At 42.2% G+C, this 22,162-nt stretch overlaps 4 protein-coding genes across 6 annotated transcripts in view; 2 read left to right on the top strand and 2 right to left on the bottom strand.

The window, feature by feature from the left end:
* The window catches only part of unc45a (unc-45 myosin chaperone A), a 65,571-nt gene extending 44,986 nt beyond the window's left edge, over positions 1-20,585 (bottom strand). Inside the window, exons 1-19 of one of the 2 annotated variants that reach the window (XR_013629315.1) lie at positions 20,416-20,585; positions 20,148-20,340; positions 19,893-20,068; positions 19,732-19,821; positions 19,490-19,657; positions 19,243-19,411; positions 18,589-18,759; positions 18,331-18,502; positions 17,956-18,256; positions 17,767-17,861; positions 17,532-17,673; positions 16,111-16,251; positions 15,840-15,967; positions 15,701-15,767; positions 15,533-15,646; positions 15,342-15,457; positions 14,475-14,592; positions 14,238-14,393; positions 13,625-14,145 (exon numbers count right to left, since the gene is read on the bottom strand). Coding sequence is in view for 1 of the 2 variants with exons in the window: in XM_058075712.2 (XP_057931695.2) it covers positions 13,879-14,145; positions 14,238-14,393; positions 14,475-14,592; positions 15,342-15,457; positions 15,533-15,646; positions 15,701-15,767; positions 15,840-15,967; positions 16,111-16,251; positions 17,532-17,673; positions 17,767-17,861; positions 17,956-18,256; positions 18,331-18,502; positions 18,589-18,759; positions 19,243-19,411; positions 19,490-19,657; positions 19,732-19,821; positions 19,893-20,068; positions 20,148-20,340; positions 20,416-20,439 (2,808 nt within the window). In the remaining variant the exon portion in view is untranslated. Of the gene's footprint in view, positions 1-13,580; positions 14,146-14,237; positions 14,394-14,474; positions 14,593-15,341; positions 15,458-15,532; positions 15,647-15,700; positions 15,768-15,839; positions 15,968-16,110; positions 16,252-17,531; positions 17,674-17,766; positions 17,862-17,955; positions 18,257-18,330; positions 18,503-18,588; positions 18,760-19,242; positions 19,412-19,489; positions 19,658-19,731; positions 19,822-19,892; positions 20,069-20,147; positions 20,341-20,415 lie in introns of those variants that run through there. The other variant, XM_058075712.2, reaches the window with a different exon arrangement.
* LOC131131223 (titin-like) lies at positions 827-7,856 on the top strand. Its single transcript, XM_058075710.2, has 4 exons — positions 827-847; positions 1,104-1,218; positions 1,378-7,638; positions 7,720-7,856. Exons 1-4 carry the CDS (start codon positions 827-829, stop codon positions 7,752-7,754), a joined length of 6,432 nt encoding a protein of 2,143 aa, XP_057931693.2. The 3' UTR covers positions 7,755-7,856.
* Positions 8,328-11,257, top strand: cib1 (calcium and integrin binding 1 (calmyrin)). 2 transcript variants are annotated; one of them, XM_078794005.1, is made up of 7 exons: positions 8,328-8,532; positions 8,759-8,793; positions 8,883-8,982; positions 9,076-9,229; positions 9,298-9,416; positions 9,494-9,582; positions 11,017-11,257. In XM_078794005.1, exons 1-7 carry the CDS (start codon positions 8,482-8,484, stop codon positions 11,081-11,083), a joined length of 615 nt encoding a protein of 204 aa, XP_078650131.1. In that variant the 5' UTR covers positions 8,328-8,481; the 3' UTR covers positions 11,084-11,257. The 2 variants fall into 2 exon arrangements, with proteins under 2 accessions (XP_078650131.1, XP_057931697.2); XM_058075714.2 differs by lacking the exon at positions 11,017-11,257 and adding an exon at positions 9,655-10,616.
* On the bottom strand, positions 9,797-12,778 carry rccd1 (RCC1 domain containing 1). Its single transcript, XM_058075713.2, has 8 exons — positions 12,553-12,778; positions 12,278-12,463; positions 11,044-11,209; positions 10,854-10,975; positions 10,677-10,784; positions 10,286-10,435; positions 10,174-10,203; positions 9,797-10,100 (listed from the first exon to the last, which is right to left on the bottom strand). The coding sequence occupies exons 1-8, from the start codon at positions 12,749-12,751 to the stop codon at positions 9,940-9,942; spliced, it is 1,122 nt and encodes a 373-aa protein (XP_057931696.2). The 5' UTR covers positions 12,752-12,778; the 3' UTR covers positions 9,797-9,939.
* Positions 20,586-22,162: the final 1,577 nt, after the last annotated feature.

Here is a 22,162-nt window from a genome sequence, read left to right as displayed (position 1 = left end):
TAATATTGTTAGGTAAAAATAACAATATTGTAGAAATGAAAGAAAGAAATGACATTTTATAATGTACATATACGTACAGTTAAGCAATTTTGCTATTGTTTTACTGTTAGAGTTACTTCATAAATCAGTGCCACAGTTCCATTCATCCATCTGTGCATTTTCTATACCGCTTATCCTCACTAGGAGCCTATCCCAGCTGACTTGGGGTACACCTGTAGTGGTCACCAGCCAATTGCAGGCAGTAGCACGGTTTGTGTTGATATATTGATACATTTTACATATTATTTTGTGATCTAAGATGTAAACTGACAAAATGAAATTAAATAAATGGATCTTCGGGTTGTGCAGGGGCGTCAAATAGATAGATGTCTAGATAGATGTCTATAGGTAGATGTCTATGTGGAGATGTTCTGGGGGCATCCCTCCCAACTGAAGGCCCTCGTCTGTGTCGACTGGGTTTTTCAATGTCAAACAAAGGAAATTCATTGTAAAAAAAAAAAAAAAAAAAAAGCAGGAATGGACAATACCAAGGAAATTGCTTTGTGACGTGTGCGATTCTATTCCTTTGCATTGTCAGTGTCTGAACCAGACTTTTTTTTTTACTTCTGTTGTGAAACACATGCAGGCTCGACTAAATTTAGAAGATGCAGCAGCTGGCCAATCAGTCATGTGGTTATTTTAGTATCTGCATGCTTTAAGAGATAAAGCAGACTGGACTGGTAGGGTTGTGTGTGTTTGACTACCGACGAGCGCAGCTTCATTTTGTCATATCTCAGACTTCAATCAGTTAAATTTCACTTTTGCTTGGAATAATAACACATCGACGATGGAAGCAAGTGACAAAGAAGTAAGTATTTTTGAACTTGCGCGACAATGTATATTAAGTACAACATGTATGTATTTTAGTGTGGACTATGTTATATTTGTTTGGTAAAACATTTATTATCAAGTCCATTGCACTCACTAGATTAAGATAAGTCATATCCAGTATATATAAAACCATATAATAATGGATTTTTGTTATATTTTGATTATTTATAGTGTTTTAGCTTTTGTGCTTCTAATACAGTTCACCAACAAAAACAAATGTATCTGTTTTGTAGGCACAAAATGAAACAAAAGATTCATCACAGCCATTAAATGTAAATCTGACACCCGATACTGATGCTGAGCTCACAGCGAGGAATATCCAGTCATCCACTTCTGCTGTCGATGAAGGTATGCAAAGCATTTGTCTCGTCATTGTGGAGTCATTACAATAAATATAGAAAAATAAGTGTTTTATAAATGTAATAACAAGCTCATATCACAATGTGAAACTTAATATGATCAACCTAAGTCCCCCAATGTTATTTTTATTTTGTCATGTTTTTACAGCACAGCCCACCGGGTCAGTTGAAAACAGCAAACAGAAAACTAAAGACCAGTCTAGCACTGATCCAGCAAATGAAGGAGCTTTAAAACCAAAACTTCAGCTAACTTTTACCACTTTCACTGTTAAAAATGGTGAAGAGTTAAAAGTAGAGATACCAGTTCTTGGGACTCCCGCCCTGAAGATCGAATGGAAAAGAGATGGACAGGCAGTCAAAGAGACATCCAGGCTGGAGATCTCAACCACATCATCATCGACAGTTCTTCATATCCGACACGCTGCTAGGGAGCACACTGGCCAATACTCCATCACGGCGAGCAACGATGCCGGAAGCGATGAAGGACAAATCACAGTGGTAGTTCTTGAAAAGCCTGACCCACCAACCGGACCTGTGAGGATCGATGAGGTCAGTTCTGACTATGTGTCCATCTCATGGGATCCCCCAGAGTACACTGGAGGCTGTCAGCTTGACAATTACATTGTGGAGAAACGTGAAATTACTAGCATGGAATGGCAAACAGTATCAGCCACAACAGTACGAACCACCATCAAAGTCACTAAACTAAAAACAGGAAGTGAATATCAGCTCAGAGTATTTGCTGAAAACCGATACGGCAAAAGTACAGCAATCACATCTCCAATTGTACTTGCACAGTATCCGTTTAGCGCACCTACGGCTCCTGGAACACCTTTTGTGTCCATTGTGACAAAGTACAGCATGTTGGTTGAATGGACACATCCGGTCAAAGATGGCGGTAGCCCTGTCACTGGCTATCACCTGGAACGCAAGGAGAAAAACAGCATTTTATGGACAAAGATGAACAAACTTGCGATCATTGACCCCCGTTTTAAAACCACCGGCCTGGAGGAAGGTATTGAATATGAATTCAGAGTCTTTGCTGAGAACATCGCTGGACTCAGTCCATCTAGCAAGATATCTGACTGCTATGTGGCGAGAGATCCATGTGAGCCACCCGGTAAACCTGAAGCTGTTCTTATTACAAAAGAGAACATTACACTCCAGTGGGCTAAACCAGGGAACGACGGAGGGAGCGCTATTACGGGTTACGTTGTAGAAAAGAAAGAACTTCCAGATGGTCGATGGATGAAAGCAAACTTCACAAATATTATTGAAAATCAGTTCACAATTACGGGCCTGACAGGAGGACAAAGTTATGAGCTAAGAGTAACCGCCAAAAATGGCGCAGGTGTTTGGAGCAAACCATCGGAAAGTATCACTATTTTTGCCGAGGATGTTATCGAAGGGCCTTCGGTCTTCATAGACCCCAAGTTCAAAAGCACGACAGTTATTCAGGCCGGCGAAACATTCACTATTGAAGCTGATTACTTTGGTAAGCCCCTCCCTGATGTAAGATGGCTGAAGGATGGCGAGGAAATCAACAAAGCTACACCGAGAACAGATGTGAAAAACACCTTAACTCATACCACGCTCACAGTCCGGGACTCTATACGATCAGATGGAGGACGTTATATCTTAAGTCTCGCTAACATTGATGGAACAAAATCTATCCAAGTTAATGTAAAAGTACTGGATAGACCGAGTCCTCCGGAGGGACCTTTAAGAATGAAAGCCATCAGTGCTGAAAAATGCAATCTGTATTGGAACCCCTCTTCAAATGATGGCGGCGCTACTGTTTCACATTACATTCTCGAAAAAAGAGAGACAAGCCGTGTCACCTGGACGGGCGTGGACCCCCATGTGGAAGCTGTCAGTTACAAAGTGACAAAGCTAACACCAGGAAGAGAATACATATTTAGAGTTTGTGCTGTGAATAAATTTGGCGTCGGTGAATTTCTGGAGTCAGAACCATTCATTGCAGAAAATCCTTTCAAAACACCCGGTGCTCCTTCTACACCTACCGCCGGTGCTGTGACTGCAGACTCTGTCCTGTTGACATGGGAAAGACCTGAAGTAGACGGCGGCTCTGAGATAGATGGCTACATCCTGGAGAAACGTGATAAAGAGGGTGTCAGATGGACTAAGTGCAACAGAAGAAGACTCAATGACTTGCGCTTCCGATGCACAGGCCTCATTGACGGACATTATTATCAGTTCAGAGTATCGGCTGAGAATGCGGCCGGTGTTGGTTCACCCAGTGAGCCGAGTGATTATATCAAAGTGTGTGAAGCATCATACCCTCCTGGTCCGCCTAACAACCTCAAAGTGACGGATCATTCCTCCAGTACTGTGTCTCTATCCTGGTCCAAGCCCATCTATGACGGCGGTGCTGCCATTACTGGATTTGTTGTTGACATGAAAGAAGCAGCAGACGACGAATGGATCACATGCACACCCAAGACAGAAGATACAAAGGACACTATTAAAGGTCTGAGGCAAAATGCTGAGTATAACTTCCGAGTTCGTGCAATAAATTCCAATGGAGTTGGAGAGCCGGTGGAGTTACTTGGATCTGTTTTAGCAACTGATAAACTAGAGCAACCTGAAATTGAGCTGGACGCAATTTTGCGAAAGATAGTTAGCGTTCGAGCCTGTTCAACATTACGTCTCAATGTCACCGTCAGAGGAAGACCGGAACCTGAAGTCAAATGGTCAAAGGATGGTGGTCCTCTCAGTGAGCGTGCTCAAATAGAAACAACAGGCTCCTACACGGTGTTGATGATAGAAAATGTAAATCGAAACGACACCGGGAAGTATGAACTCACAGCTACAAACTGCAAAGGCTCCAAATCGGCGTTTATCAACGTGAGAGTGTTGGACACACCCTGCGCGCCAACAAACCTACAAGTGAAAGATGTACAAAAAGATTCTGTGTCCGTCTCCTGGGAGGCACCGCTCATCGACGGAGGAGCAAAGATCTTACACTACATTGTGGAAAAAAGAGAGGAAGCCAGAAAGGCATTCACGAGTGTCTCTAGCAACTGTACAAGGAACTCATTCAAGATCGACAATCTACAGGAGGGATGTTTTTATTACTTCCGTGTCTTGGCTGTGAACGAGTACGGAACTGGATTAGCTGTGGAAACACGTGAGCCTGTTAAAGTATCTGAAGCTCCTCTCCCTCCTGGGAAAATCACAATGACGGATGTCACCCGTGACGGTGTCAAACTCTCATGGGAAAAGCCAGATCATGACGGAGGAAGCAAAATTACATGTTATGTTGTAGAGATGCAAGCTAACGGAGATGACGCGTGGACAGTCTGTTCTGAGAGTAAAGCGCTGGAAGCGGTCATTAATGGACTGATAAAAGGAAAGGAATATTTATTTAGAATTTTTGCAGTAAATGAAAAAGGAAAAAGTGAACCAAAGCTCCTATTGACGCCTGTTGCTGTAAAAGATACAAGTACTGAGCCTGTTATTAATTTGATCTCCAGCACGTTCAGTGTGAAGGCAGGGAGTGACTTAAAAATTGACGTTCCGTTCAAAGGTGTACCGCAGCCAACGGCAACCTGGAAGAAAGATGGCAACATTCTCAAGGAGACAAGCAGAGTAAATGTTTCTACATTGGATACATCATCTCAAATCAGAATCAAAGATGCAACTAAGCTAGATGTTGGCTTGTACGAGCTAACCGTGACCAATTCCGTTGGAACAGCATCTGCTGAAATGTATGTTAACGTTTTTGAAAGACCCGGACCGCCATGCGACGTCAGTGTGGATGAAGTGAGCGCTGATTATGTGTCGTTGATATGGCAACCCCCGCATTACAGCGGTGGATGTCAAATTTCGAATTATGCGGTTGAGAAGAGAGACACAGGCAGCACGATATGGCAGACTGTGTCGGCGACCGTTGCTCGGACTTCTATCAAAATCACGCGTCTGACGCAGGGAACCGAGTATCAGTTTCGTGTCGCTGCAGAGAATCGCTATGGCAAAAGCTCCTTTGTTGAATCTGAACCTGTTGTCGCCCAATACCCATTCAAAGTCCCCAGTCCGCCACTTGATATCGTTATTGCGAGCGCCTCAAAGTCGACCATGCTCGTTACATGGAGCCCGCCAAGCAGTGACGGTGGCAGCCCGATTATTGGATATCACATTGAATCCAAGGAACAAAGTAGCATTCTGTGGACTAAGCTAAACAGAGGTCCGTTGACTGAGAGTAGATTCAAGGTTACAAGTATCGAAGAAGGCCTCGTGTATGAGTTTCGGGTTTATGCAGAGAATATTGCAGGTGTCGGAGCCTGCAGTAAAGCATCTGAGCCTGTAGCAGCGAGAGACCAGTGTGATCCGCCACAGAATCTCACAGTCACAAATATAACCAACACTTCGGTTTCCCTCTCATGGGAAAAACCACAATATGATGGTGGGGCTAAAATAACCAGTTACATTGTCGAGCGCAAAGAGCTTCCTGATAATTGCTGGCTGAAGTGTAATTTCACCCACTTGCTCGATACCTTTTTGGAGGTGACCGGCCTCACAGAGGGTGAACAGTACGAATTTCGCGTCATTGCAAAGAACGCAGCCGAGCTCTTCAGCGCACCCTCTGCAAGTACCGGACCTGTCACTGTGCAGCATGATGTGGTACCACCCAAAATTATCATGGAGGATAAATTTAGACAAGGTTTGGTTGTCAAAGTCGGTGACCTTCTAAGAATAGATGCCGACATCTCCGGTCGCCCCAACCCTACGGTACTGTGGTCAAAGAATGGCCTAACTATTGGTACAAAAGGTAGGATCGAGATTACTGCAACAAAGGCACATACTACTCTACTTATCAGAGAAAGTGTAAGAAAAGACTCCGGACAGTACATTCTGACTCTACTGAATACTTGTGGTACAACATCTAATACTATTACATGCAAGGTCTTAGACAGGCCGGGTCCTCCAGCTGGACCCTTAGAAGTGTCCGGACTTTCAGCAGAGAAATGCACTTTGTCATGGGGTCCCCCTCATGAGACTGGCGGTGCAGATATATTGTATTACATTGTTGAGAAATGTGAAACCAGTCGTGTAGCCTGGACACTTGTATACGGCGACTTAATGGCGACTACCTGCAAGATAACCAAACTGCTCAAAGGCAATGAGTACCTGTTCAGGGTGAGGGCGGTGAACAAATACGGAGAAGGAGAGACTCTGGAAAGTGATCCGATCAAAGCAGCTGATCCCTTCACCGTCCCGTCTGCTCCAAATGATGTTGAGGTCACAAGTGCGACGAGCGAAACGATGACAATCTGCTGGAAGAGACCAATATCCGACGGCGGTACTCGAATCAGCGGGTACATCGTGGAGAAGCGGGAGAAGCAGGGCGTTCGTTGGTTACGCGTCAATAAGAAAATCGTCTACGACTTACGTGTCAAAGCCTCTGGTCTACACGAAGGATGTGAATATGAATTTAGGGTTTTTGCCGAGAACGCTGCAGGGATAAGCGATCCCAGTCTACCATGTCCACTCACTATGGCAGAAGATCCAAAGTTTCTGCCTTCCCCTCCTGCAAAGCCTACAGTCACTGATTCCACCAAGTCCTCAATCACCCTGTCGTGGAACAAGCCACTGTTTGATGGTGGTGCACAAGTCACTAGCTACAAAGTTGAATTCAGAAAATCCGGAGAAGAAACCTGGGCTGTTGGCATCCAAAACACAGAAAAAACAGACTTTAAAGTAGCTGGGCTCACTTCAGGGACAGAATATGTATTTGTTGTTAGATCTATAAATAAAGTAGGCATCAGTGAACCAAGTCCTGAATCAGATCCCCAAGTGGCTATGGACAGAGAAGAGGAACCCAGGTTCGACATTAGCACTGAGATGAAGAAGACCCTGCTTGTTAAAGAAGGCAGCTCATTCACTTTCAATGTGCCTTTCACTGGCAAACCCGCTCCCAGTGTAACATGGGAAAAATCCGATGTAGATTTAAGAATCAGAGGAATCATAAACACTACGAACTCTGTCGCATCCATCACTTTGGAAAAAGTGACTCGCGACGACTCCGGTAAATACATAGTCAAACTGCAAAATACTATCGGGGACACCTCTTTGGCTTTAAGTGTGAGAGTTCTGGATTCCCCCGGCCCTCCAACACATTTAGAGGTTAAAGACGTGACTAAAAACTCCGTCACTGTTACCTGGGACATTCCTGACAACGAGGGAGGTGCCTCTGTGAAGAATTATCTTGTGGACATATTGGACATCAGCAGAAAAGGCTGGACGAGACTCACTGACAGATGCCACAGATTGTCCTACAAGGTGTCTGACCTGAAAGAGGGCGGGATCTATTACTTCAGAGTCACTGGCGAAAATGAGTTTGGCGTCGGTGTCTCGGCTGAGACGAAGGAAGGAACAAAAACAACAGGTACAATGCGCAGTAAACACATTAAACACATTTTTCAGTAGGAATTAATTAAAAAATATTGTCTTTTTTGGTCTATTTTAGATGCAACAGACTGGGAAACAAATCCTGGAGCATAGCTGTCTTTTTTCCAGAGTTCAGCTCTTCAGTCTTTCATCGGCGGGACATTCTTCTTGAGGAAAACGTTTATTTTTACGAGAATTTAATATTATGTGTATTGTTTTTTTCTGTGTTTTTAATTGTACTTTTTATTAGGTATTGTTTGAATATTTTTTGTTTTTATTGGCTGCTTTAAAGCACTTTGGGCAGTTGAACTGTTGTAAATGTGCTATAGAAATAAATTGGATCTTGACCTTGGGAATAAAGTTGTAAATGTACAAGAAAAGGGTCGTGAATTTACAACTTTATTCTTGAAATTTTAAATTATGTTTTTTTTTTACAACAAAGTATTGAAATAAAGATTTTCAGAATAAAGTCGTACATTTACAAGGATAAAGTTGAAAAAACTTTTATGTTACAGACATTGATTGAAACTTGTATGACCTTTGCCCTTGGAGGAGGAGTGGTTATGAAGTGAGAAGAGCCAGAGATGCTAATCTGTTTATGCTCAACTGCTCTGTTTTGCTGCCACGTTATAAATAAAAGCTTGCCTGAAACAAGATGAAATGTTCCTTTTTTCCTGAAGTACACGAGACGAGTGTGCCAATATTGCAAAGTCAAGATCGGCCATGATGGACTTTAAAGGGTTAACTCCATACCGGAAGTGAGGCACTATACCTGGACTCCTTCGGATAACTACGGTGTTTACAAAAAAGATAAAAGTTTATCGTCGAAAAAAACTACAAAATGGGAACAACGTCAAGTCAACTTGGGAAAGATTTGCTATCAGAATACCAAGTAAGTGATAACATATAAATAATTATGATGTTCTGGCTAACGTTAAACTGCCAACACTTGCTAGCTATGTTAGCTTAGCTGGTAAAGACAGAGTTAGCATTGCCATCAAACGTTGTAACACTGGCACCTTGACGTAATGTGAAAGTACATTTTATCATACTGGTTCGTAAGTAAATGTTTAGCATTACGCGATTGTGACCAATAACCATCAACCCTCTGCTTCTAGGAGCTGACTTTTTTATCAAAACAAGAAATTCTTCTGTAAGTGACCATGATGTATGCTACACAATAGCTGCTAGCTTCAAATGTCTGTGTCTGATGTAACATAAGATGTTGTGGCTTTTGTACAGGGCACATAAACGGTTCACTGAGCTGCTCAAGAAAGATGAGCAAGACCTTCCAAACGCCAGGGTACCCATGGAGAAGATTCTCACCCTTCCAGAACTTAAGGTGAATAGCTAAATGAAAGTTTAATGTGTTCATAAGGAAGTACCTAAGGTATTGCTAAACTACACTGACCCTTGTACCTTTTTCCTGTTCCAGTCCAACCCTTTCAGAACGAGAATCTGCCACGTCTTCTCCACATCTGAACTGAAAGATGGAAGCCTCACTTTTGAGGACTTTCTTGATCTTTTGAGTGCCTTCAGCGATTCTGCTACACTGGAGATCAAATCCCACTACGCATTTCGTATATTTGGTAAACATGTTTACATTATCTGTTCCAAAAGAAAAAAAAATCTATTTCTGCAATGTTCCAATTTTTAGACTTTGATGACGATGGAACTCTTGACTGTGGTGATCTGGAGAAACTGGTCAACTGCCTGACAGGAGAGACGGATGACACAAGATTAACCCCTGAGGAGATGAGACAGCTCATCACTAATGTGAGTTAGCTTTGCACTGCAGTGCGGATACAAAAAGCCAAGTCAAATACCGTGCTTTCTTCTGCGTACCTTTTTAGATTCTTGACGAGTCAGACATTGACAAGGATGGAACTGTCAACCTTTCAGAGTTTCAGCATGTTATTTCAAGGTCGCCGGATTTTGTCAGGTGAGCATGAATCTGATGAAATGTGTGTTTTTCTAAAGTGTTAGGTACTTATTTCAACCTATTTGTCTACAGTTCCTTCAAAATTGTGCTGTAAAGGCCTACAGTTGACAACTGTGTTCCATCTACTCATATAGACTAGTTTATTTGCCTTAAATTATATATATTTTATTGACTTATCTGGTGTTATACGTAAATGACCAGACCTGTGATTTTTAAATTCTTTTATTAAATCCTTTATATTTCCACAAAAAGCTGAAATACATCATTTTTTACACTTTTTTTACAGAGTATATTACAAAATACTTGATTTAAGTCCTAAATTGTAAAATCAAGCACACAGAGCAAAGTCCATGTTTATTAACTATAAGAGGCAGATGCTTCCTCCTTGACGATGGCAGCAAAAGTGTTCCACGCTCCGCACATCACATCGACAACGTGCATCTGTTGTTTCCGGAAGTACTCCACACGCCGCGGCTCATCTGAACAAGACGTCTCGTACCCCAGCTGCCCATATTCACCTAAAAAAAACATTGTTATGCTTTGGTGAAAGTTTATATTGCCGTCACTCTGTCCAGAGTCGGTCAAACTCACCCCATCCCCAAGTGTAGAGGTCACCAGTGGCTACAAAAAAAAAAAAATTAATCTGGGCATCCAATATGCTGTAGCTAAAAGTAAATCATCCACATCTTTTAATGTAACTTACATGTAACTGCTGCTGTGTGTCGGGAGCCACAGTCAGCCGACTTCACCTCACATGATGCAGTAATGTCCAAAAGGGCTGGAAAAGCCTGGATGGATATAAAGACTTCTTCCTTCTTCTCTTCATCCGGTGGTGCTTTACATGAAGACACACCTGGAAGTTTAAAGAAAAAAAAAACACATATTGATGTCAAACTTAACACCAATCAACAATCATTTATGTTTGCATAACAATAATATTTTTTAAACACACACAAAAAAATAACAAATAATGGCACAATCAGGAGCAGGAGCCTGCATTTATTACGACTACTTTTCTATGACTTTTTCAATAAAACATGTAAAGGCACAAGCAGCATATTGTGACAAAAAAAAAAAAAAAAAAACAGACCGACCTGCTACTTGTTGACTATTTTGACACTGCTGCGAGCTCCTCACAGCTTGGGAGGGAAGTCCAAGCTGGCCGCTCTCATTCCAGCCCCACACATACAAGTCACCCCCATCTGTTAAACACATTTATTTTTATTTATTAGCATTTACACTGACCTGACATTACTTAGTGTATCTCTCACCGCTGGTACAGACACTGTGCCAGCCGCCTGTAGCCACACAGGTCATACTCATACCCCACAGGGCCTCCACGACCCTGGGCTCTTCTTCAGATGACAGGGCCCCATGGCCAAGCTGACCATGACTGTTAAGTAGCACAAAAAAAAATAAGACTATCTTCTCTAGATTGCTGACAATGTGTGTGAGATGTACCTGCCCAGGCCCCAGGTGTACACGGCTCCAGCGGCGCTGAGGAGGATGCAGTGGCCCGCACCCAGTGCCAGCCTGGTGGCGTTCAGGTGTGGTGATAAGGGGTGGTAGAAAGGAGGACTGGTGTCAATATAACCACCAGGGGTCAATGGTAGATTCAGGGGCTTTCCTGGAAATGAGTTAAGTGATCCAGATCATGATGTTTAGTTCTTTTACACCTATCATAATAACAGCACAGATGTAAATTTTTTAATATTTATAATATAATATGTAATTATATATATAATTTATAATATAATACTGTCTACAAGGTCTAAGCAGTAAGATTAAAGGGATGTTTGCTGTCTAGAGGGTGCTAACGTTTTCCCATTCTGCAACCTAATTAGTGATAGTCGCTAGACCAGTAGTGTAAAACGTACCAGTTTTTATTTATTTTTTTTTAATTTTACCTTTATTTACCCAGGCAAGCAATTTAAGAACAAATTCTTATTTACAAATGCAGCCTGAACAAAGACAATAAATATAAGAATAAAATAAATTAAAAAAATAAAATAAGAAACAAAAATAAATATTTATTAATTAATTATATTTATTATTATTAAATTTATTATTTAAATTAATAAATAAAAATAAATAAATTTAATTTTTAAATTTATAAAAAAAATTACCATTCTGCAAGCTTTATTAGTGATAGTCGCTAGACCAGTAGTGTAAAACGTACCAGTTTTTATTGTATTTTTTTTTATTTTACCCTTCATTTACCCAGGCAAGCAATTTAAGAACAAATTCTGATTTACAAATGCAGCCTGAACAAAGACAATAAATATAAGAATAAAATAAAAAAATAAGAAAAACAAAAATAAATATATTAATTTAAATTAATAAATTAAAATGTATTATTATTAATTTAAATTACTTAATTTAATGTTTTAATTTATTAATTTAATTTTTAAATATTTTTTTAACATTCTGCAAGCTTTATTATTAGTAATAGTCGCTAGACCAGTGGTGTAAAACATACCAGTTTTTTTTTATTTTTACCTTTATTTACCCAGGCAAGCAATTTAAGAACAAATTCTTATTTAGAAATGCAGCCTGAACAAAGAGAATATAAGAACGAAATAAAAATAAATACACATAAAATAAATACAAATAAAATAAGAATAAAAAGTTTTTTTTACCATTCTGCAAGCTTTATTATTAGTGATAGTCGCTATACCAATAGTGTAAAACGTACCAGTTTTTACGTCCATGCTCCACGATGGCGTCTTCTGGTTGTTGTTCAAGTCCCACGACTCAACACTGTCAGCAAAAGCGAGGATCAAGTAAGATTCCCCGATGGCTGCGTCCTTGCAGCCGCGGCTCCCCACCAATAAAGTCTCATTCGAATCGTTGAAACCGGCAAGGCACAAGCCTCCGCCATCTGGTCCAAAACATACGTTAACCCGTGACTGAGCGACATTACCGTCGCCATATTTAAAAGAAGTAACACTTTTATATATGTTGACTCGCCATTCGAGTGAAGGGACGCTCGTCTACTCCAGCTTGCTCGGACTCCACTTGTTTGTCTGCAGCAGCTTCCGTCTACATGACATTTCAGCTCTGTTGGATTAATCACTTTGACTACGTCGACAATATCGCTGTTATTTAGGACACTTCCGTGACCAAGTAGCTGTCCGAAGGCGTTAAAGCCGAAAGCGAACCAGCGCATGGCAGGCTATACAGTTACCCGCAATTTTTCAACGGGTACAAGTAAAATCCTATGGCGCATGCGCAAGGCCAGGCGGGGCCTATTGAGTTGACAAAGGCTTGAGGTGGTGTCATTGCGTACTTTTATTTTTCATTGTGGAACCCAAACACAAAATCGGGAATGTAGCAAAGCAGTGAAATAGTAAGTACGTAGAGCAGCATTTATAAATTAACTAATGCATGTGTCCTATAAAAGCAGAGTATAGTACAGTATAAAAAGTGAAATATGTTTTTGTGCATTTATATAGATTACACACAAACATACATGATTGGGATAAATATATTCATTAAAAAAATCAAAAGATTGTGAAAAAACATACATTTTTGTTTGGTTTTCATCTAATCACATTTACCAATTATTGAAATATTTGAAAATATTCATTTTCTATCACAGGCCACATATAGACAAACAACCATTCACACTCACATTCATACCTATGGACAATGTGGAGTCGCTAATTAACCTAGCATGTTTTTGGAATGTAGGAGGAAACCGCAGTACCCGGAGAAAACCCACGCCTGCACGGGGAGAACATGCAAACTCCACACATATATGGGCATGGGTGGAATTGAACCCTGGTCTCCTAGCTGTGATGTCTGCGCACTAACCACTGGACCGCCGTCCACACTTGGAAAATATTAATTCATTAATTTTCTACCGCTTATCCTCACAAGGGTCGCGGGGGTGCTGGAGCCTATCCCAGCTGTCTTCAGGCGAGAGGCGGGGTACACCCTGGACTGGTCGCCAGCCAATCACAGGGCACATATAGACAAACAACCATTCACACTCACACTCACAATAATACCTATGGACAATTTGGAGTCGCTAATTAACCTAGCATGTTTTTGGAATGTGGGAGGAAACCAACGCATGCACGGGGTAGAACATGCAAACTCCACACAGAGAAGGCCGAGGGTGGAATTGAACTCGGGTCTCGTAGCTGTGTGGCCTGCGCGCTAACCACTCAACCACCATGCAGCCCTATTTTAAAATATTTTCATTATGTTTTCAGCTTCAGTCTCTCGGTTTACTGCCATGATGGGACAAATTCACACAATTGACGCATTGTGCGATGGAGTTGCTTCTGTCTATTCCTTCCCTTCTCTACTCATGATGATGCCGTACTCCATCGCCTTATCCAAGCAGTTCTGAGCTATCTTTGCGACCGGCTGTGGTGTGCCCTCTCCTGCCTTTGCCAAGACTGAAAGAATTTCCAGGACTTCGCTCTCAATGAGCGTGTCAGCCAGACTCTTCTCCGCCTGCATCATGTTATGAACAATGACAACAGCACGATGACGTAAGTCAGATATGTCACTGAGCAGGAGAGCCTGCAGGATCTCCAGCCAATGTGTCGTCTGTGAAAAAAAAAAAAAATGATCACATGAATTGTCTGCAGCAAACTTGTATACAATATAATGGAAGATACGAGAGATAGAGGTCAGCTCACCATTTCAGGGATGCGGGAACAAACGCCGGGCTGCTCAGCAGTCAGCATGGCCAGCGTTCCTGCAGCGGCTTTTCTCAGCCTTTCGTCTTCTTCGCCACAGTAAAGCACAAGCAGCTTGAGACGATCGTTGCCGGTGGCCAGGTACATCTTCTGCACCTAATAACACATCAAGTGCAAACAATTTCAACTTTACATAACATTGGTGTTAAAGATCTACTATGCTATCGTATGGCCAACCTCTGTGCTCAGAATAAGGTTACACATGCACTCAGTAGCGGACGCTCGGACCAGGTCGTGCTCCTCAAACATGTAGCCTTCGATTTTTGGTACAGCCTTCTCCTTTATGATCTTCTGTCTATGAAAAGAGGAAGAAATTAGATTCATTCATTCATTCTCTACCGCTTTTTCCTCACGAGGGTCACAGGGGGTGCTGGAGCCTATCCCAGCTGTCTTCTACACCCTGGACTGGTTGCCAGCCAATCACAGGGCACATATAGACAAACAACCATTCACACTCACATTCATACCTATGGACAATTTGGAGTCGCCGATTAGCCTAGCATGTTTTTGGAATGGGGGAGGAAACCGGAGTACCCGGAGAAAACCCAGGAAAACATGCAAACTCCACACAGAGATGGGTGGAATCGAACCGCCGTGCCGCTCTCTTTTTTAAAAAATAATATATAATTTCTTCGGTGGCACGGCGGTCGAGTGGTTAGCGCGCAGACCTCACAGCTAGGAGACCAGGGTTCAATTCCACCATCTCTGTGTGGAGTTTGCATGTTCTCCCCGTGCATGTGTGGGTTTTCTCCGGGTACTCCGGTTTCCTCCCACATTCCAAAAACATGCTAGGTTAATTGGCGACTCCAAATTGTCCATAGGTATGAATGTGAGTGTGAATGGTTGTTTGTCTATTTGTGCCCTGTGATTGGCTGCCGACCAGTCCGAAGACAGCTGGGATAGGCTCCAGCACCCTCGTGAGGAAAAAGCGGTAGAAAATGGATGAGGCTAAAAAAAGCTAGTAACCAGCAATATACTATTGGAAGACCCATAGAAAACATTTCATGTCACTTTCTTTGGTTCGACTACCCCCTAGTGGCCAACCTGAGTCTCTCACTGATTCCAGCCAGGTTGGTCAAAGCCATGAGCGCCTCAAAGTTCTGCAGCAGTGTGCAATGAAGACTTAAAAGACTGACAAGGGGGCGCACCACCTCATAAATCTGAAACAATACCACAAGATGATGTTATGACAGGGAATTATTTCATTAGAATATTAGAAACGTGTGTGAGTATACCCTTTCTCCCGGGAAGGCAATCTCTGGATTGGACGTGATAGTAATTTTCGACAAAGCTTGTGCTGCTTTGACTCTTCCGACATCGGTGTTATCAGATGCCAGTGGGATGAGAGCCTATGAAGGAAAACAATCAATACATCCTCAATTATTCAAAAACAATACATGTACCTTTCCTCCGCCCTGTGCCACTACTGTGCCTCTGTCTTCCTGGCGTTCCACTAAAGCCAAAAACACCCTACCATAAAAAGATTAAAACCAGACATTAGGTGATGGAAAAAGTACAGATCAGGTTGTAGCAGCTTCTTACCTGGCAATACACTCTCTACAAGCATCCGTGAGAGCAGGACTCTCATGTTTGACCATACACACTAATGCAGAAACCACTCCGGCCTCCAGCAACTTCATCAGCCTCTTCTCCACATAGGAAGGAGCATCCTGATATAAAAAACTAATCAGTTTCACAATAACTATTAGTTTTGTTTCATCGAAAAATAAAACACTTGCAGCGACTGTGTTAAAGGTTTAGTTCCCTTGTGAGGCGTTTGAGGAACATGGTCAGTTGGGCACTTTAAACAAACCTTAGGGTGCTCCTCAGGCACATGCTGCTTTGCATACTTGGCCAACTCCACCATCTGAGGGTCAGGCTTCTCCACCTCGTAGCTGTTGGTGCAGTTCACCAGGGTGGAGCCCACAGCGAAGAGCACCGTTTTGTCCTCAGACTACAAGAACAAAAAACAGTAACAACATCCATATTAGGGATGGGAATCTCTGATCTCTGATATACATCTGGATTCACTAGCACTGATCCCAATTATAAACAACTTTCTACTGGGAATTTTGTAGCAAGGCTCCAACATGAGGCATGTAGTGAAAACCTTCCTTCTCCGTCATGACGTAAGGCTGAGTGTCTTTAATGCTAAGAGTCCACTGGGCTGGTGCCAGTTGGTGCCAGTTGGCACCAATGCAATATGCTGTGGCGCCTAGTGGCATGCAGTGGCTCAAACTGCCTCCCAACTGGCTCGTGGTGGCCCATAACAACGGCAAGAAAATTTCAAAATGTTTAAAATCTTCGTTGCCCCACGCGGATCAAGCAATTGGCGCAAAGTGTCCACCAAGTGGAACCAAATGTCACAAACAATCCGCCTATTGGAATCCACTGGAATGTAATGGCGCGAGTCAAGTTGCGCCAATGATGCTAGGAGTCCACTGGATCAGTGCCAGTTTGCGCTAAAGATCATGTGATTGGCACGTAGTGGCTTACTGTGGTGCCGAATTATGTTCGCTCGTTCACTCCGCACCAATCACATAATCTTTAGCGCGAACTGGCTCCAACTGGCGCCGGCCCAGTGGACTCCTAGCATCATTGGCGCAACTTGGCTCGCGCCATTACATTCCAGTGGATTCCAATGGGTGGATTGTTTGGGACATTTGGTTCCACTTGGTGCACACTTCGGGCTGCAAGGCGGTCGAGTGGTTAGCACGCAGACCTCACAGCTAGGAGACGAGGGTTCAATTCCACCATCTCTGTGTGGAGTTTGCATGTTCTCCCCGTGCATGCTAGGTTAATTGGCGACTCCAAATTGTCCATAGGTATGAATGTGAGTGTGAATGGTTGTTTGTCTATATGTGCCCTGTGATTGGCTGGCGGCCAGTCCAGGGTGTACCCCGCCTCTCGCCTGAAGACAGCTGGGATAGGCTCCAGCACCCCCCTAGCAACCCTCGTGAGGAAAAGCGGTAGAAAATAAATGAATGAAATTTTCTTGTCGCCAAACTCAATTTTTGCCGCCATTACGGGCCACCACGAGCCAGTTGGGAGGCAGTTTGAGCCATTTTCCATTGGCGTTGTATGTAGTTAAATACACCGTACTTCCCACAATCCTTTGCATTGACTAATCAGAAGTTAAAAACTTCTGTGTCCGCGGCTCGATGCGATAAATCTTCAAGTTGTGGTAGTTTTACATTGAATGTATTCATGCAATCAAAAGGCAACAAATCCAACCTTTGCGAGTTCAAACATTGCCTGGAGAGCATTCTTGTCTTCTACTAAGTCCTCTTTCACATCTGCGTCAAAAGTGAGGTAGGCAAGACCTTCCACGGACCACCGTCGGGATGTTGGGGGCAGCGACTCGTTACAAAGCCACCTAGAGTAAACATGGAAGTTTCCAAGACACCAGAAAGTTTAACTGCTTTTTTTTTTTTTGCACTTGAAAAAAAAAATCAGCTGTCACACATACTTCCTGCACTGTTTGGACAGCTTTAGAGTCGATCCTTCTGCAAACTGCTTCATGCTGAAATCCGTCCCTCCTGCTGATCCAAGCTTGCACAAACCCTAAGAGACATTGTTAGAAACCATTATTAGTTTTTTTAAATATTTATACAACATGTTCACATCTCCAAGTGTGCGCTTCGCAAACTTGATTTACCACCAGAGCTCTAACTCGTATCCTATCGTTCTCGCTCTTCTTGTAGAGGTCCTTAAGAAGTGCGACGCCATTGGCTGTGATGAAGGACGCTCTCTTGGCTTTGCCTGCTGCGTGAATAAGAGTCTCCACTGCGACTTGCTGGTGAGTTACATCCTCAGATGCGCACAGGGAAATCACCGCATCCATCATCCCTGACATCTCCAGCGTTCTGTTACCAACATCACTCGGTCCTTGAAGGAGCACAGATACGGTCTGGATGGCTCGCAGCTTGGCATCCAGACCCAAACGGCTGAAGTGTTGCCTGTAGCAGATATGAATAGAAATACATTTAAAAAAATATATACACACATAAAATATCCTGCAGGACTAACTCACTGAACATAGTCTTCACATAATTTGCTGAAGTTCTCCCTCTCTTTGTCACTCTTGAGATCGTCATAGAGCTTGTTTAGCAAAACGGAGCAGCTCATGTGGGAATTATCAGTCAGGGGAGGACCATCAGACGACTCGGGCACCGTTGCAGCCACCTCTAAGATTTTCTTTAGCCCTGCAGGGTGATTTCATATAAGATCCATCACTATAAAACTGTACGCACGTGTGTAAAATGATATAAAACACAAAGTAGCGACATACCCTGGTCTATCACCCACAATGTGAGAGAGTTGTCCGGGTTCTTGAAGGACTTGCGAGGAACTTGTTTGACAAGAAGATTGATGGCACTGTCTCTTCCGGCTCCTGACACGTTTGACGCTGGCATCATCTCCAATAGGTGACGCAGCATTGAGCGAAGCTCCTTGGATGGTTCTGTGTTCAATTCATACAATCCATCAAACGATCGAAGTCATTTTGGATTCACGGCGAACCCTCCACTCCAAAGTTGGGACAAAATGGGAGACGGTTGACCTTCAATTCTGATTTAACTTCCCCATATCTGTTGAACTTCCGCCAGTATAAAACCATTAACATTTAAATAACGTGCAGCCACTGTTTGAAGTCACATTATCTAGATCAGGGGTCTCAAACACGCGGCCCGCGGGCCAAATGTGGCCCACAGGACACTAGTTTGAGGCCCCCGCCTTGATGAAAGTTTAATGTTAGTGCGGCCCGCGCAAGTGGTATCATGGTATCATGTACCCAGAAAAAAATTATTACGTTTGATTAATGTTCATGTTAAAGGTTAAATAACTGTTAATAGTTATCCTCCCTATCTGTGTGGAAGTGGTAAGTTTTTGGCTATTTAAGTTTAAAGGAAATAACTTGAAGGCTACCGTGACTTTCCATGCTCACCAGGAAGTATGGCTTCTTCCTTTCCCCTGATCTCCTTCTTCATGCCCTCGGTGAGAGCCTCAAACATCACCTGCAGCAGGTGGCAAGTGGCCAGAGACACAGATGATGCTCCCGATCCCATGACTGCACACAGTTGCTCCATTCCCAGTTCGTTTACTATCGCCATAGTCTAGGAATAAAAGCATCAATTCTTATTAAGAATGCAATTCCTGTATAATATTCAACTGTGGCTAAGTGTTATATTTACTCTGGACTGATGCTCTGTACACAAGCCGACCAGAGTCCTCAGAGCAGAAAGGACAACATCCTCTTGCTTTGACTGAAGAAGTCTGTGAATCAGCTTCACGCCATCGTTACGGAAGATCTGCTCAGCTCCTGCATCTTCCCGAGATAACACAACTAGATTCTGAGCGGCCTGAAATCAGTTAAACAACATTATTTGTATCTGCGTTCTTTGTATATTATGTATTTCAAGGTTAGGAACGCTACCTTTTGTCGGTCCGAATCTTTTCCAGATGTATCTAAGAGGATTGAGAACATTTGTTGCACACGAGCATCGGTGGAGCTCAGTTCTTCTGACTACAAGAATGAAAGAAGAAGAGGTAGTTTTTTTTTTAAGTCATAGAATATTAGCAGGTGCATGACATCACCTTCTGATGGATCTGTGCCGCCAGCTGTCTCAGCAGATCCTGGAATGCTTTGTTTTTGGGATCCAGTTGGGCACACCTCCGGGCATCCAGAACAGCTTGATCAAGACGTCCAAGTTTCTGGAAAGCCTGAGCCCTCCTGAACCTGGCCTTCACGTCACTTTGGTCAGTATCAAGACCTGGGGTAAAAGAAACAATATGTGATTATTACTTACTGTGCTGATACATAAATAATGAAAATACTTATACTCATATTACATTTGGAAGCATCAGCCTCCGCCTTGCTGTACTCCTCAAGTTTTAAGTAGCATGCAGAGCGATTGCGAAAAAGAACCGCACTCTCTTGTCGGTCGTCACTAAGTGTTAGTGCTTTAGTGTAACAACACACAGCACCCTGCACATCCCCAGCTTTGAAGAGACTGTTCCCCTCTTCTCGCAAAGCTACAGGACCCTACAAGGAAGGAACGCTCAAAGGAATTAAACTCAAACTCACTGTGACAGAATATGATCGAAGCAACATTTTTACCTTCTCTTTTTCTGTATCACTCATCTTCACGTTGTTCAGCAGTTCGTTTTTTTTTAACAATCCGACGCGATTCGCAGAAAACACTCAGAAACGCCAGTAATTTATATTAAACATTCTGTAACTCAGTGTACTTCCGTGTGTATGGCGCACAATGATGACGTTTAGTAACAACCACGCCCCTTACCACGCTACATCACCATAAAAGGAAAGCAGGAGAACGCGACAGACCTCAGTATTTATTTGCTGTCAGCTTCACATAGTTGAATGCGCTGACAACAAAATGACACAAATTATTAAAAATACATAAATTAACAAAACGTATTATATTAGACAAAGCAATGAAACAATTTGATTTATTTTCACTTTCATTTTCTTATTTGACTTTTAATTTTCCTGCCAAAATAAAAACAAACAAAACAATTGCTATTGCTGTGTGTGCAACCACGTGACCTGGAGGCAGTTTGCACCACTTCCGTTGTTCCAATGAGGTGAAAAGTGAGAATGAAAGACAGACCATGTTTTTAAAAGAAAACTACGACATCCATCACCACCCAGAACTGTTCACTGTTTACCTTAAAAGTGGTTTTATTTATTTATTTTTTTAGTATAAGTATGTTTATTTCTTTTACGACTTGTAAACAAAAGTAATAACACGTTATAATGTTGTTTCAGGCAATTAAGTCAATGAAAATACTGCAGAAAGTGGAGTAGAATCTGGGAGATCTACAAAAACCGTCTGTGCGTTTTATCGTGTGTCGCTACCATATGGGAGTCCCGTCGAAGTTAGCATAACACGTCCGCTTTAAGAATTGCAGGATTGTCACACTGGTGAGCGCAATGCTTTGTGGGTAATGCAGTGCGAAGCAAGAAGAACACGTTATGTGTCGCGCCACCCACTGGTTAAATGTAGGCAGTAACAATACCATGCTGCAGCTCTCTTCAACATTGGCGCTGATTTTTACATAAGCTTAACGAGTTCAGGTTTTAGTTCTTTATTCCCAAATGCGTTCAGTTCATAAAAAATAATGTGTTCAATGAAAAGCGTTCTTTTGAACACACCGCTGGATAGTTTCCCAGATTAGTATCGTCGAGACTAAGTTATGTGAAAGGCCATGTACCATTGTTGAGTGTCATGTATTCTTATCATATGACACTCACTTCTTTGTGATATTGTTCTCTATGACGGACAGTTGAGACCTCACCCGGCTAGTTTGCAGCACCACATACTTGTGCAAGCAGCTGTGTAAGCATTAGCTTTTATCAAAACTTTGTTTAGAGTAGATAGACTTCTGGCAGATTCTCTGCCACCAAAGCTTTTATCTTCAAACTATAAAAACGTTTACATAATTTGTCCAAAATAATCATTTACGAATCAATTCTACTATATAGAATTTGAAGTAGGAACACGCCAATTGTTTGATGGCTTTGTGTCATGAAGTCCATTATAGAAATGCATGTTTTATACACTTCTGTTTGTTAAACTATTATTTCATAATGAATTGGAAAATGAACCCATTGCTTAAGCCATTTGGATATGTTGTCTTACTTCGGCTATATTGTCTTTTTCATTATTTTTATACAATTATTGTATATCGATAACGTTTAAAGGCAAATGCTAATACATGGACTGTGTCCCCTAATGAACCTGAAGTAGCTATTTTGAATGACACGTGACCGTTAGTCAGGTATGTACACAACTATTGAGGAATTATCTTTTAATATAATTATTATATTAACTGCTTTGATT

The sequence above is a fragment of the Doryrhamphus excisus genome, linkage group LG1, assembly GCF_037039965.1.
Source record: "Doryrhamphus excisus strain RoL-2023G ecotype Guam linkage group LG1, RoL_Dexc_Guam_v1.1, whole genome shotgun sequence".
Classification (NCBI taxonomy): Eukaryota; Metazoa; Chordata; class Actinopteri; order Syngnathiformes; family Syngnathidae; genus Doryrhamphus; species Doryrhamphus excisus.
The sequence above is the reverse complement of the archived record's forward strand: the minus strand, read 5'-3'. Positions and strand labels throughout refer to the sequence as shown.